The sequence below is a fragment of the Artibeus jamaicensis genome, unplaced genomic scaffold (genome assembly GCF_021234435.1).
Source record: "Artibeus jamaicensis isolate MK-2021 breed Jamaican fruit bat unplaced genomic scaffold, CSHL_Jam_final scaffold_1283, whole genome shotgun sequence".
Taxonomy (NCBI): Eukaryota; Metazoa; Chordata; class Mammalia; order Chiroptera; family Phyllostomidae; genus Artibeus; species Artibeus jamaicensis.
In genome coordinates, this window is record NW_026522028.1 from 13,171,533 (window position 1) to 13,188,638 (window position 17,106).

Consider the following 17,106-nt stretch of genomic DNA (forward strand, 5'->3'; position numbering starts at 1 on the left):
GGGGACATGGCAACCGTGGCAAGTCTTCATAAATTCCATCCCCCACACTCAACAGCACAGAGATGTGCTTAAAGCCATGAGATTAGACATTATTACCAAGTAAGGGAGTGAAGATGGAGACCAGGAAGGGTGAGAGGGTTGGGGGGAATGAGAAACTAGCAGGGGCTCGGGCAGGAGTGGCCACCCTCTCCCTAACAGGTCATCACCAACCTGAACTCACTGTTTCTCATTCTCGTATCCTCCCACTTTTTACTACATATATAAAACTGTCCTGCATGTTTTTCAACCTTATTTATAGAGTATCATGCTTGATATTTATTTCCCTAAGTTGTTTTTTCCCCACACAATCTAATATTTGTAAGGCTCATCCATGTTAATGCATGTCGCTCTAGGTCACTCACTCACTGTTCACTGCTATGTGGCACTCCTTTCTGTGAACATGCCACATCTGATTCATTCTCCTGTGGAGGGACACACAGCTTATTCCCCTTTCCCCTTTATCGTAAACAATATTGTTATGAGCATTCTCCCATGGGACTCACTGTACGGGACTTCTCTAAGGGCACTGGTTCTCCAACCATGTTAGAGTCACCTGGAGGGCTTAATAAAACAGATTTCTGAGCCCCCCGTGAAAAGTAGGTCTAGGGTGCATTTCTGACTAGTTCCCCTGTGAAGCTGTTGCCGTCAGTCCCAGGACCAGACTTTGAGAATCAGAGCACTGGGGCAGATGCCAAGAATGCAAGTGATGGTTAGAGATGTGCATGCGCATCTTTGGCTTTTCTAGGTGTTGCAATTGCTCTGCAAAGTGAGTGGACCAATTTACATTCACCATCAGTGAGTGCCTGTCTCTGGTGACAACACTTGGTGCTATCCGATTTTTACTTTGTGTCAATCTGATCTTCAATAATTTTTAAACTTATCATGGTATTTATAATTACATGTGCCCACAACATGTAATTAGAAGAAACTCAAGACAACATCCCAGGATTAATCAGAATATTTCCAAACTTTTCTTATATACAGATAGACCCCTCAGGTTCTACAATCTTCCCAGTTACCTGCTTGTTTTTCCCATCGATCCTAAAAAATAAACAAAATGGTATGGACAAAATCTGCAAGACCATTATGAGCGGAAAAGCAGAAGCTTGCTTCTTTTCATGGCCAACTTCATTTTAGTTTTATTTATTGTAGTTTTCTTTTTACTCAGTGGTGATACAAAACTTTAAAAAATTTATAAGGGGAACAGAATGAGGAAAACTGAGCATATGGGTATGGGAACAGACTGCCTTCACCAACATACCTGGTCATTTTGTAGGGTGAAATAAAGAATGCCCTACGCTGACTCGCAGTCATGGAAAAGTTCCTTCCATTTTGTACCAGATTAACAAGGAGACAAGAAGCCAAGTACTCACGGATCTGGTTGGTGGATGCACTATAGAAGGCATTGACAGTCGTTGGATTTGTAAACCACCTGTAGCAAGAGAAACAAGTATCACCAAGTGATCGTCATTATCCCGGCAGGAGGGCAGCAAGAACAAACAGAATGTGTTGGAATTTGTTAGCATATAACCAGGGAACAATGAGGATATGGGACACACGGGGAAATTATCGCTTCAATTTAGGGCTATTGCTCTGCTCAATAAACAAACAATCTCATCCTAAACTGAGCATGGTTCAGTGAGAATATATTAACATGCCTGGTTATTCACTGTTACTAACTTAACAGAAAAAGTCAGTGCCAGTGCTTCTGAAACAGCTTAAATGAGAAATTCTAGACTCTAAAGGGCTCTCCTTGCAGAGGGAAGCACAGCAATAAACTAATGTTTGCCAGGCCTGATTTAATGGGTCCATGAGACAGCTCAGTTACTACACTGCATAGCCTCTGATCTGTCCACATTAAAAGCTTTTGGACTAGTGTTAACACAGAGGTTCATGGACAGAGAGATTAATAAAGTACAAGCATGCTTCTCTGGTAGAAAGTTTGCTTGTTTAAGCACCAAAAGAACTAATGACTTGTCCTGCCCCTATCACCAGCTATCTGGATTATGTCAAAACAGCTGCCTACCTTCTTGGAGCTTGCTTTAGCCATGAAAATAAAGTATTGCATTAGGAGATCTTGGGAGTACCTTCCAGCTATGAAGATTCTACACTCCATTTTAAATGTACAGTAGGTTACTTAGATCAGGGCTCAGCAAATTTTTTTTTTTCTGAAGGAGTCAGATGGTAAACACTGGGTATTTTGCAGGCAACAAAGCAAAAATCAAGGATGTTATGTAGGTACTTCTGCAGTAAGAAAATTTTCAATAAATTTTTAATGAAATTCAAAATATAATCATCAAGTGCAAGTTATTATAATACAGGCCTATTCATGAAAAGAATGGTATTCTTTGAGGGCAGGATAACATTTTGCATAATTGTTCAAAGTTAGCACTTCCAATCATCAAACAACTGCAAACATTTATCTGTAAAAATCATTCTTGGCTCATGAGCCATACAAAAACAGACAGCAGGCAAGATTAAGCCCATGGATCACAGTTTGCTGACACCTGACTTAGAGGGCCACAAGCTTCAGCCATTGCCCTTTATGATTAAAACCAAGCAATTTGTTTTAAACTTAATCATGTAAAATAAACCTGTATAAATTCCTTTTGAGAATAATCACTTTACTAATTTTATGTTTAATATAGTAATAATTTGTCAGTAATATGAAACTAGCAAGAAACCCAAGTGTTGATTCTAGTTGGTCCACCTATACCTCCTCCCCACCTATAAAGAAGTCTATGAATATGTCATTTTATTATTATTACTATTATTATTATTAGCTAACATTCAATGAGCACTTACTATGCCCTAAGCACTTTCTACTTATAGGCTTTTCCCCATAGCAATTATAACAATTATTAGACCAGTTCACAGATGAGAACAAGGAGATTTAAAGGTATTATATACTTGCACAAAGTCTGGTCTGACTTCAGGGCAGTTCTCTTAAGCATTACATTATACTGGAAACATTACTGGACATCAAGAAAGACAGTGTCCCTTCTCTTGTCAAAACTGAAACCTATACTCATTCCCGTAAGTGTATTTTTTCCCTTCAACTTTAGGATTAATATTTCAATGCATCTTAATGTTTAACACAAACTTACTATTTTCTTGAGGAAATAAGTGGATGGGAAACCTCCTTTATGGACCTAATATTGCTACCTATAGTAGGTAGAATCATGGGTCCCAAAAGGACATGCACATACTAATCCCTGGATCCTGTGACTGCAGGTATCATTAAATTGAAGAACCTGAAAATAGGGAGGTTATCCTGGATTACCCGAGTGGGCCCATTCAAATCACATGAGCTCTTAGGGGCAGAAAACCTTCTCTGACTGGAACCTGAGAGATGCAACACAAGAGAAGAAGGAAGTCAGAGAGAATCCAAGAGCAAAAAGGATTCCCCACACTGTTTCTGGCTCTGAGATGCAGGGTCATATGCAAGGACCAGAGAAAAACTTCTTGAGGGAAGAGTGGCTCCCAGCTAACAGCCCACAAGGAAGGACAGACCTCAGTTCTGCAACCACAAGAAACTTGAGCTTGGAAGAGGATTCTTCCCAGAGCCTCCTGCTAAGAGTCCAGCCAGCTAACACCCTGATTTCAGCCTTGCAAAACCTGGACCCGAGAAATGAGCCAAGCCAACCCACACTTTTAACCTCCAGAACTGTGAAATAATCCATTTGTCATTTTGAGTTGCTAAAGTTGTGGCAATTTATTATAGCAGTAACAGAAAACTAATACACTCCCCAAAGAATCAAGCATTTGTATGTCTGCTCTTTGGGTCAATAGAGGGAAAATCCGGGTATCTCTTTGAACTTGCCTTTCAATGACATTGAAACCAACGTAATACGTAGAAAAGATTATGTGTATTACTAGAGCTCATCAATTCTCTTCCCATTCCTACCAACTCCACTCCCTTTTGCAAGGAATAAACTTTTAAAACAGGGTAAGGGCCATGCAAGAAAAATATTTCTTTTATATATTACTTTTTTTTATTTTTAGAAGAAGGGAAAGGAGGGAGAAGAGAAGGAGAGAAACATCAATGTGTGGCTGCCTCCCATGAGCCCCCGACTGGGGACCCAGCCTGCAACCCAGACATGTGCCCTAACTGGGAATTGAACTGGCAACCCTTTGGTTCACAGGCCAGAGCTCAATCCACTGAGCCACACCAGCCAGAGCACAACAAAAATATTTCTAACTGCTAAGGACAAAGCTGGACAAAACAAAGAAATCAACCAACCACATGGGGCATCTGAAGCTTCAGCACGAATACCTAAAACATCTTATTTCAGACACGTGGCCACACCTTTCCTGACCTCCCAGAGCTCTTGCTGATTCTAGGGCATGTTTGGAGTCTTCATTATACCCAGAGCTCATATTAAGTGGCGGCACCAGTAGATAGTACCAGTTATGCATGCTACTATTTCTTCTTATTGCTCAGTGTCCATGCCAAAGCAGCCATTAAATATTTTCTATTATCACCCTGATTATACCCAAGTTTATTATACATACATATTTTTATGTATTATTCTCTAATGCAAGAATACCTGTGCTTGTTCTAACCTGTTTGCAATTTTTTGTACACTCCTCCCATTAAGAGTTGAAATCTAAATTCCTCTCCTCTCAATCATGGGCTAGCCTCAGAGACTCACTACCAAGACATACAATGCAGTGAAAATGACACCAAATGACCCCCAATGATAGGTAGTTAAAGGCGATTCAATCCCCCCCACCCTGTGTGCCCGCTCTCCTGCTCTCTTTCTTAGAAAACTTGCTCTTTGAAGTTTCTTGCTCAATCAGCATGCTATAAAGAATCCCAGTGCTCACAGAGAGCTATAGAAGGCCTTCCAGCCAACAGTCAGCATTAACTACCAGACCTGAGAGAGGAAGCCTCCCACGTGACTACCTGACTGAGACTGCATGAAAGACCATGAGCAAGAACCACCCTGCTGAGCCTAGTGACCTGCAGGGCCACGAGAGAGAACAAACGATAACTGTGGTTTAAGGCCTCAACATTTTAGGGTGGTTATATTATATTATATTATTTATTATATTATACAGCAGCAGATAACTGAAACACTGAAAAGTTGCCTGTCCACAGACTAAGTGCTACCCAATAGGTTGAATTTCCCCATAAAAATGTTTCATTTGCCCAACACGATGGTTTGGAAAGATACTGAACTGGAATGAGTTTAAATGAGGTATGCAAATCACTAGTGCTCCACAGTCCTCTCTGCCCCCTATCATTTATATCCACCTAGATGGTACGCACTTAATAGAGGATCACTCAATGTATTTACATGAATGTATTGCTAGGTATACATCTGTCTGAATAAACAAGCAGTGTCACTAATGTGCTTTAAACTCTTACTGTGACTTTAGGATGTTCCTGCAGTTTATATTTGGGGAAGGATAAGGGGGAAAGAGGTCTTATTGAATGTCAAATCCAAAAATACATGGAAATGAAATTATACTGCATAATGAGGTACATAAAAAGACTGTAGACATCCGCCAAGATGGAGGCGTAGGTGGAAGCACTGTGCCTCCTCACACAACCAAGGTTAAAAACAACAAAGTTTTAGCAACAAAAACACGGCCAAAACCACAAAAAATTGAACTATACGGAAGTCTAGCAACAAGGAACCCTTCAACCAAACCAGTTAAGAGGGGAAAAGCCAGCAGCAGAGCAGGGTCGGGCAGGAAAGATCCACTGGACTGACCCGGGTGTGCGACCTGGGCATGCGACCCAGGTGCGCCAGCAGCCATAGGCGGATCCCAGGTGTGGAGAAGCAAGAGAACCCACTGAGGGTGCAAGGCAGTGGTCTCACTGAGGGTTGACCACAGTCACACATTCGCGAGCAGATAAACCAGTGAAGGTGCGAGCGGTGAGATAGACCGTGCAGGCCCCAGTGGCGGAAAGCAGCAGAGGGGACCTCCATTGTCCCTCTCTGACCCTGCCCCCATATACAGCGTCACAAACCAGTGACCTGGATGGCCCCGCCCTGGTGAACAATTAAGTCTCCTCTCCTCATATGTAACAGGAACAAAGAGATCAAAACATGGCTCAAGAACAACTCAAAGCCCCAGAGCCAATAAATCTAAGTGATGAAGAAATACCCAAACTTTCAGATACACAGTTCAAAACACTGGCGATCAGGATGCTCACAGAACTGGTTGGTTTTAGTCACAAATTAGAGGAACATATGAAGGCGAAACTAATTGAAATCAATGGAAATGCACAGGAAACCAATAGTAATGGAAAGGAAACTGGGACTCAAATCAAAGGAGTGGACCAGAAGGAGGAAAAAAATGACCAAACAGAAAAGAATGTAGAAACAAGAATTCAAAAAAATGAGGAGAGGCTTAGGAACCTCCAAGACATCTTTAAACGTTCCAATATCCGAATTATAGGGGTGCCAGAAGGGGAAGAGGAACAGCCAAGAGTGGAAAACTTATTTGAACAAATAATAAAGGGGAACCTCCCCAATCTGGCAAAGGAAATAGACTTTGAGGAAGTCCAGGAAGCTCAGAGAGCCCCAAAGAAGTTGGACCCAAGAAGGAACACACCAAGGCACATCATCATTACATTAGCCAAGATTAAAATGAAGGAGAGAATTCTAGAAGCAGCAAGAGAGAAGGGGACAGTCACCTACAAAGGACTTCCCATCAGACTGTCAGCGGATTTCTCAAAAGAGACCTTCCAGGCAAGAAGGGGCTGGAAAGAAGTATTCCAAGTCATGAAATCCAAAGACCTACATCCAAGATTGATCTATCCTGTAATACTAAAATACAATAATATAAAGGAAAAGACATTAGCACCCTGATTTCTTTGAACACTATACAATAAACACACATCAAGTTTTACATTGTGCCTATCAACTCTTAAAGACGATCTAAGGAGTATGGAATAGAAAAACCATAGAGTATTTATTGCTTTATTTCTAATATCCTGTAGATCACAGGTGGCAAACACAAGGCCCACAGGCTGAATCTGGCCCTCCACCTTGTTTTATCTGCCTAGCACCTTGTTTCTACCTGGTGGAGGCACCAAGCTCTCACTTAACTGTTAAGGAGTAGTTACATGTATACAGCCCTAAAGTTACATTCGGCCCTTTGAAGGCAACTGCAATGCTGATGTGGCCCCTGGTGAAAATGAGTTTGACACCCCTGCTGTAGATTATACCCTTTCCATTCCATATTATAAATAATGCTTTTACAAATAAAAATTCTGGGCAGGACCATAATTTGTATAGACATTTGATGTATTTTTACATTTTTTTTTCAGAAGAGGGAGAAAGAAAATCCAGTCATGTTTGGTCACAGTGGAGTTAGAGTGAGTTAATAGGGAAGCTAGGTTAAAATCATTTCTGTCAAAGAAAGGGTATTCTGAAGGAAAGAAATTACTTTTGACTCAAGCTGAGAAATGAAGTGAATCCTCTACTTTTCAGCAAGCTGAAGAAGTGACAATTCTGAGAACCAACCTTAAATGTGTACCTTCAGGGATGACCATCCAATTAATTTCATTCTTGCTGACATTTATCACCACATTAGAAGCCTCTTAATGCACATTAGTGCAGCAAAAAAAATGGATTCTATGAGAATGAAAAATAAAGGATATTTATCTCCTACATTCACAAACAAGCAAACTGTTATTTCAGGGCTTTGCAGAAAGATAATTATGATGAGTTATACTAAGTGAACTAATGCAGAGGAGATACTCCAGAACCAGCCCCATTCGATTAACTCCTGAATTTTCAGACCCAAAAGATGTCGATTGAAGAGAGTGGCTATCATGAAGTTAAAATTACCTACCATGCATGAAAAGAACCAGCTAATTTTTAGAAAATTAGCTGTCATACCACTTTACCATGTAAAAAGGACCTTCAATTTCTTAATGTTGCTTTCTCTGAAATCGACATAGAGTCAAAAAAACCAAGACTTAATAGCATTGTTTTCATTCCTGGAAACTTCCAGAAACATGAACCAATTTAATGTCCTTCTGAAAGAGGTATTTGTTTTCAATGACAGAGAATAAAACTATGCAAATCAGTTTTCCTAAGCCCACAAAGTCAGCCAGCATTTTTCCAAGGAAAGAATAAAAAATTAGAACTAGCCAAGGCTGTTAGAATCTAACAGCCTAACCATATTTAAAGGATGATTTTAAAGATGACATGTTTAGTAGGAGTTTTTCAATTAGCAACCCCAGCTTTGCTACGCACCCAAATGAATAATGTCATTTTGAAACTGAAGAATGAACTTGGTAGCATCTCCAATATGGAGGAATCCCTGAGAAGACCCAGAAATTTCACAGAAATACTGAAAAGAGCTTCGGATTTTCCATAAGTTGAAAAGAAGGAAGGAAGGAAGGAAGGAAGGAAGGAAGGAAGGAAGGAAGGAAGGAAGGAAGGAAGGAAGGAAGGAAGGAAGGAAGGAAGGAAGGAAGGGAGGGAAGGAATGAAGGAAGGGAAGGAAGGAAGGAAGGAAGGAAAAGAATTTGAACTAAAGTATCGTAGGTCTGAATGAAAGGGCAGGATGATATTCATGGATCTATGACTATCATACTACACGTAGATGCTCATTGGGATATTGGAAGGCATTTACTGAAGTCATTGGATGTGAGAAGCTAGGTTTAGAATGCTAAATGTAAAATTGCTATTGAATAATTTAGGTTGGGAATGAAGTAGGAGAGACGGACTAAGAGATACTGTGATGAGAAGAGAGAACCAAGGAGAATGGAGCAGATGGCTTTAAACCAGTTATCTGTCATTTCTAAAGAAGCTCTAAAGCCCTCTGCTTTCTTCCTCTGTACTTTTGATTGGAGTCAGGGATGGGTAGAGGAGTGATTCAGCTTAGGCCTACTCCTTAAGTCAAACACTTTTAACTAACTGTGTGTTGTGGAAAGGTTTGAAGGGCAGAAGGCAGGAATGGCTAGGTGGGAATCATGCCTAAGAGAGAGAGGTGGTAATCACAGTTTAAGCCAAGGGAGGGTATGGGGGCTAGAGTGTTTAGAAGCCAGGATAGAGCAGGGAGTTGGAAAGAAGAGTAACAAGAGACCCAGAGAACATAAAAAGAGCCAGCCAAAGATACAGAGGCCAGAATATCAGCCAAGTTTAGTAAAAGTGGGCCATGAAAAAAAAAAATGTGGGCATGGAAGCCAGGCTTCCAGCTATGATGGTATGGCAAGGTCAATAAATCCTTTCCACAAAAATCAAGTATAAAACTCGACAAAGTTATCAACAAACAATAATTTTAAGGCGCTGGGAATCAATCAAAGGCAAAACAACAAATAAACACAAAAAGGTTTAATTTTGAAAAACTGCTAGAGCTGGAAGAAACCAGAATAGGAGTCTATAGCCTTCTAGCCTAGGACTGCTCCCATCCCTCCCAGATCAGTCAGTGAGAACTTAGTTTTATTAGCATAGAGCTGGCTGGAAAATCAGCAGCTTTTGCTGCCACAGGGAGTGGGCTCAATTGGGAGTAAAAGTGAACACCTGCAGCTTTGTCAGCTAAAAATGTAGGACTTTTTTTAAAAAATGAGGAAAACCCACAGCTCTACTAGCCTGAAATTATAGTTCCCATTGGGGAGAGCAAAGGACCAGCCAGGAAATTTAAAAGGGAGATTCTGGAACAAAAAGAGTCACAGAAGAGTGAGATAAGCTCACCACACATCCCTGGCTGACTACAAAACGAGCACAGGTACAGGGGACACCAGAGAGAGCAGACTGAGAAGCAAATCCAAGGCTGACTGAGAACTGGTTGTGACTTCAAATGCCCTCCCAACCCCCTCACAGAGCAACTGGCAGAGGGCAAAAGCCCTATAGGCTAGACGGGTTTGAGCACCAGCTCTGTCCTGATTCCCTGAGCACTAAACTATGCAGATATAGGGACAAACTCTAGGAAGTGAGGCTAAAAACTAAACATAAGAATTTTTTAAATGAGCAGAGACATTCATGGCTGCATACTATAAGGGAGACAGGTTCTGCAGTGTAAGTCCAGGAATGTTACTTTTTAAAAAGCCTCAGAAGAATAAATCAGAATCCACAGTTTCTATAATACTTTACCTAAAATATCATTTTCAACAAAAGAAATAATTAAGCTATGCAAAGAAAAACAAAGTACAAAACAAAAAAGCAAGTGATAAAAACTGACTCTGAATGAGCCCACATGTTGGCTTTAGCAGACAAAAACTTAAAAGCAGTCATTATAAATCGGCTTCAAGAATTAAAATAAACTATATTAAAAGAATTAATGGAAAATACTATGACAATGATTCAACAAATAAATAATCACAACAGAGATCAAAAACCTATAAAAAACATCCAAATGCAAATTCAATAGTTGAAAAGTCTAATAATCAAAGGAAAAAATTATAGCAAATTTGAGAATGTACAAGAAAGAATCCATGAATGTGAAGACGGGTCAACAAAAGCCATCCAATCTGGAGAAGAGAAAGAGAAAAACACTGGAGAAGTGGGCTACAGCAGACCAGAGTCGGAAGTACCAGCAAGCAAGAACAAAAAGTAATCTAAAGCAAAATGAAAGAATTTCTCAGCTGTAAGCCTCTTATTCATTTGTGATATGGGAACAATAAATACTACCCAGACCTCACAGCACTGACAAGAGGATAAAATGAATGAAAACATGGAGAGCACTTCCAGGCACACTGTACAGACACAGTAACTGTTAGCGGCTGTCATCACCACCATTGCACACATCTTGCTGGGGAAAAAATCATGGCTGGCCTGGCCCCAAAAGTTCCTGAGAAAACTTTCTTATCTGTAGGGAAAGATCTTACAGGCAAATAAATCATAACTACTATTGGAGGAAAACAATAGTGCTAACATTTCGTTAACATTCATTACCTTAATAAAGATCATCTAGTTACTTAAAATTATACAATCACTTCTATAGTTGTAATCATACTTTTTAAAAAATATTTGTTTTTTAAAGATCTTCAAAAGTCTCTACCTGAGTGTGACATTCTAGAGAAAATATATATGTACATACACGCACGCACACACATATCAAGATCTAGAGATGATTTGAACACTGGCATCCAAACAAGCCTTCTTTTCATAAGTGTTGATGTTAGGAGTGAGAGAGCCATAATTAAATTGAACAGCTGACTCATATAATATCAGAAATAAGAGTTGCCAAAACATAACACAGATTTGGGCAAACAAGATAACTGGCAAGCCAGCTACTCTGACTTGAGGGGAATTATAAAGTTTGATCTAAAGAGAATCCACTTCCCACCAACATATTTATCTCTTTCACGTTTTTTGTTTACTTACTCTGTTTTTGGAACAGCTTTTCTCAGCCAGAAGAAATCAGACTGTGCTAAATACTTGCGGGTTTGCAGGACATTGCCAAAGTAGTCCGATTCTGAAAACTTGATCTGGATAAAACAAACCACAATGATCATTGTTGTACGTGTAGATAAGAGACAGCTCTGAAAAAAGATCAGCACACAAATGAGTGATCAACAGAGAAGCTATACTCCTCACATCATCTTCCAGCCCTCATTGGTCAACCCAGTATTCATGCAGCCATGAAATTTAATCACAGTGGTTTTCTTTTTTCTTTCTTTCTTTTTTTAATTTTAAAGTCAGGAGAGCTCATTTTTTTTAAAGATTTTATTTGTTTATCTTTAGAGGGGAAAGGAAGGAGAGAGGAAGAGAAATATCAGTGTATGGTTGCCTCTTGTGCACCCCCTGCTGGGAACTGGCCTGCAACCCAGGCATGTGCCCTGACTGGGAATCAAACCGCAGTTGTTTGGTTCTCAGGCCCGCGCTCAATCCACTGAGCCAGGGCCCTCAGTGGTTTTCTTTTAAAGAAAAATGGAGACAACTGTACTTGAACAACAATAAAAAAAGTAATCAAATTCTTATTAGTTGTAATATTTTGTAAATTTAAACCATGAGACTCTTTTAGAGCTAAAAATTATGATATAGCAAGTGAATATATAGGAAATCCAAGGGATCACAGTACAGAAATGAATGTGTATTATCCAACTTGACCATTATAGACTTGACAGCAGCCTATTCGTTAGCCAATGTCTGCCTTGGGTTTATCTGTTCCCTAATATATGGTGGATACTTATTATGTCTGTACAGTAACTTTTATTAGTGATTCATCTTAACAGTCTTTCCAGGGGGCCAGGCCAAAATACAAAGAAAGGAGTTATGTAACTAAAAGCACAGGGAGAAAGGTAAGAATGAAAGTATCAATTCCTGGCATCCTTGGTGTTCCACTTAGCCAACACATTACAAAAAAAAGACATTAAACTGTCCCTCCCTCAATCCTCTTATGGGGGTAGCTGATAGATAAATTGGGGTATAATCACATAATGGAAGCCAGTTTAGACAAACGGTTTGTATGCATGAACATAAAATAATCTCAAACCAATGCTAAGTGAGATAAGTGTATGTATGAGAGAATTTAAAGTTTTATAACATGTAAAACAATGTCATATGTTGTTTATAGAGAAGTGCTCCTGCAGCAAAAGCATAAAGAAATGCTTAGGAATAATAAACACTGAATTCAAAATAGCATTTATACCCAGGGAAGGAGGTAGGCAGCAAGGAAGGACATTAGGTAAATGACGATTGCACGAAGAATTTCCAATGTATTTGTTTTATCAATTTAAAACATGTGTGTGTATAAAGTTAATACAGCAATATGTTTAATATTTGTTAAAGCCATTTGTTCAAAATATGATAGTAAATACTTTCACAATGTTTGAGATTCTTTGTAATAAAAAGAAATCTTACCAACTCCATTTTAAGATATTTATACTCAGGCTCAGAAGAAACAGAGGAAGATTGCTTCCTTGTTTGAGGAAGCAATCTCATCTAGCAATCCCAATACATTCCTGAATCGTATAGTTTAAAAAATGTGTCCACCATTCAACCCTTAGCTTTCTCAGTTTGGTTCCCAAGATAGCTCTGCCAGAACTCTCAGAATATGATTGTGACTGATAGAAAATTCAGATATGTTCTTGGGTTCAGAACACTTTCCATGAAGTTCTCCCCAAGGAATTTCCTTTAAAAATATTAATTTTCAGTATTATCAGTGGGGTCAGTTGTTACTTTTAGAAGTCTGCTATTCATTAAATTATCCTGTTCATCTGAGAAGAAAAAACTTGTTATTCAGGTTGTTCTACAGAGATAGCAAATGAAAAACCATCTATGAATTTCCTAAAGAAGAAGAGTCCTGTGTCTAAAAATTCTTTAAGTATATAGTCCTCACACAGCCATAATAACCATGAGAAGTCAAACTTAGAGGTAAGTCATTACAATTTGCCAACAGCTTATCATCTATGTTTAGAAGAACAATTTAAAAACTGTTTTAGTAAACTGAGAATATTTGCAATTTCCTAGCTTGGTTTACTTGATGTATTCCATTTACTTAATGTAAGTCACAGGTGATAGGAGACACATCTTTCCTGAGACAGGTTAAGTGTGGGGGTAGAAAGGGCCAGCCATAGTTATTACCCTGTGATAGATGGGACACAATGTTACAGTAATTATGCAACTTGGCAAAGCAATATAGTCCGAGTCATTAGGTTCCTATTCAATGTTATTTTCATTGGTCCTAATAAGTAAACCAGTGATTTAACAGAAAGAGTACAGGGAAAGGGGAGGAGAAGGTAAGAATTATGGTGAAAGGAGAAGCTGTGACTAAATAAATCATGGTACAATTTACTGAACACATACAGTAGTTAATACAATGGTAATGAAGGCTGCAGAAGACAAGGACAAAATAATATGTTAACTATAAAGATCAGTATACAAAATTATATATAAGCATCAATTACAGCTATAACAAAATTTAAAAATACACTAAAACAGATGTATCTTTATGTTTGAGTACCAATATTATGGGTGCTGTCTCATTCCTTTTTTCTATATCCCAAATTCCCACTATATGATAATAGTTTGATAATTCCAAATACTGAACAGGCCCTTGAATGAGAGAAAAAAACGATGAAAGTCAGCAACCACTGGGAAAGTTCCACTTGTAGAGATGAGCAACAGAAATGAATGCACATGAATATTTTAAAACCACTTGTAATCTTCAAAATATGTTTAAACTCTGTAAGGGACAATAGATGGCTCAAAAGCCTCTTGTCCTTTCAGTTTCTGGTGAAAATCGAGGTCAACTTGGTAATGACTTTTAATCAATTCCATCTCCTGACTTTTCAATTGAGTGACCTTTGGAAAATTAATTGGGGCTCTTCTGTCATTTCCTAGGAATAGCTGTCCAAATTATAAAATTTAGGGGAATCTGAATTTCTCACCAAATACCACAGACTAAATAGAAGAATAAGGCTATTAACCTCAACACAGGTGAAGAACACGTAATAAGGGCCGAACAGGGAAGCGCTCTCAGCTTCTCTGTAGAATCACTAAGTATGTGTTCATTAATAACTAAGCCAATAGGAAATATAGATTCTAGAACACTTTTCATTTATGTTAAATCCACTTAAGAATATGTCCAAATATCTATGAGTTATGTTAAATCCATATAAAGATATATGCCAGTATGTATAAGAAAGATTTTACATTAGGCACAAAAAAAACTTTCTGAATACATAAGGGATCCAGATTTTGTATTTACATTTTCCCTTATGTAAATAGCAAAGTAATATGCAAGATTGTTTTGTTTAGATGGCTTTGCCCATAAGTATGTGTGTGTGTATAACACCTACATTCAAACTGTTTAACAACCTACATACATGGCACACTGCGGAAGATGCAGTTTCCACAGCAGCCACATAAGGGTGAGGTGGCAGTAGTTAGCATATCAGCCAGAACCAGAGGGAACCAGATGCCCTGTTGCCACCTCCAGGGGTAGAGGGAAGTCTTGGTTTGCTCTGGCCAGTGGAACACTCTAGAAGGGCAGTGTGTGGGAGTTACGGTAAGGTTGGTGGACACCGCCCTCCAGTGCCAACTCTTGGCTCTCCAGGGCCATGGCGGCCAGAGATCACTTGGCAGAGATGAAGGCAATGTTGTTTTGTTTTGACTAAATAGTACAGAAGGACTTCTGTGTTTTAACAACCTGTCTTTATAGAGCATTCCACATAATGTTACCTCAGTCGTGCACAGTGGCATTAGCACTTTTATACACACATAAAACATACAATGCATATAAATACTGATATATTTATATTCTCTCTCTCGCTCACACACACACACACACACACACACACACACACACACACACACACACGAGTGCTCTGCTGGCCAGAGCAGACCAAGACCCATACTGCAGAATATTACATTGATTCACATAATATCTGTATCTCTGCATATGCACACTTATATGTAGGTATATTTATATTGTTCACTAGAAACATTGATTTTTTTCTGAAAAATTACCCATATGCAATTCTCCGAAGTAAATGGCGGTCAGCTGTGTTTCTGACTTTAGCCCCTACTCCAATTACCCACTGGCGTTCACAAGAATCAGCGGAGTACCTAATGGTGCCGCGTACTTACCTGTTGTCTCTCAATGCATGCCCAGCCTTTTACTCTGTCCTATAATGCTGAGGCTGGGCATGTGAAACTCTGCTTCTCAGGCTCCACTGCCATTTGGCTCCCTGCCAACAGGAGGGACTGGGGCAAATCAGCAGGTGGCAGGAGGGGAAAGAATGCTATGCTTAGTCTCTTTCATTCTTGCTCTCTTTCCTCTTTCTTCTCCCGACAATGACTCAGAAAGAATCTTCACCCCCTTCTCCACAGCCCCGGTTGGAGTGGCAGTTCCCCCTCTGTTCTCCTAAATGATGGTACCATCACTTCCTCCCTTCTGTGCCCCTAGATGCAGGGGTGACGGTAGCTTCCTGAAGTTATTAATATCTGGTTTACCTCACCTTCCTGAATTTTGCCTTCCAACCTATTTTCTGTATTAAATCACCTCTCTTTGAAATACTTAAGTGTGCTTAGGTACACTAAGTGTCTTTCTGGATTCCTTGCTGACACAGCAATCTTTCCAAGTTGGTATCATACCGCTCTTAAAGTCTATTCCCACTAAGGATCAATGGAGGAACACTTAATAAGGCTAATTTGAAAGTGGACTGACCCCTACTTTTTTAGGCTAATTAGTGGGTTTTCCTGCATTTCCTTTCTTGCTTTTGTCAAAAACTACAGAAAGATTATTATTCAGAAACACTTTTTTGGGTACCTCAATTTACCTTGTCTTCCTCAAAGAGGCAAAAAAAACAAATTTTCTCTAATTCTTTACATTTGCCTCTAAGTTCTTTTCCATTTGCTCTTATCTGCACATGGTCCCAACTTGTTTTCAACCTTTCTCCTTGACCTTCATATGATCCATTACCGAATCAATATCCTCTTTCCTTTTGCGCTTGTACCTGCTAAATCATATCTTTTCTGGTGCCAAATAAACTAAGCTGTTTTTCATTTCCAAAAGCCTCTCATGCTCAGAGCGTGTACAACCAGACACATCTTGTAGGCCTGACAGTAGTCCTTATCTACATGTTTCTCAGAACTGGAAATACAGACCCATTGTGTACCCACAATACTTGAGTCCTTTTGCTATTAACTTCAGTGACACTATTACTATCACATCAAGCATCCTTTACCTATTCTCAGGTTGGATTGTATTCATTTTCTCTATCAGCTTCCAAACACAACTGTATTTTTATTTCCAGTATTTGACATTTTTTTCACCATCTCTTTTTCACAGTGTTAGAAACTCTTGGGCGTCATTGTGCCTGCTTTGGCAATGAGTCACATGAAAGCCATTTCTTCACAAGCATGCTTAAAAATCTTAGTGTCTAATGGGTTTTGTTCAGGCCCTGGAGAAATGAGGGAACAGACCCCATACTGCATCCTGTTTGGCATCTGGTTTCTTTTCACAAAAGGTACTGCATTCAGAGAGTCTTTCAATCTGGGACACTGACTTTAAACAGTAGCACACTGCCAATAAAACCTGATGAACTAAATATTGTGAATGAGCTCTGAATGCTATCTTATTTGATTACAGCTTGATACTGTTCCATTTGTACAGCCTTTTTAAATCAATTTGAGGCACCTGGATACT

The 17,106-nt window shown here is 39.3% G+C and overlaps 1 protein-coding gene across 4 annotated transcripts in view; it reads right to left on the reverse strand.

Moving 5' to 3' along the window:
• The window catches only part of PHEX (phosphate regulating endopeptidase X-linked), a 187,057-nt gene that overhangs the window by 52,701 nt on the left and 117,250 nt on the right, over positions 1–17,106 (reverse strand). For all 4 annotated transcript variants that reach the window (XM_037129673.2, XM_037129597.2, XM_037129747.2 and 1 more), the window contains 2 exons: positions 11,337–11,440; positions 1,413–1,471 (listed from right to left, as the gene is read on the reverse strand). In XM_037129673.2, coding sequence (XP_036985568.2) covers positions 1,413–1,471; positions 11,337–11,440 — 163 coding nt within the window. The remainder of the gene's footprint in view (positions 1–1,412; positions 1,472–11,336; positions 11,441–17,106) is intronic.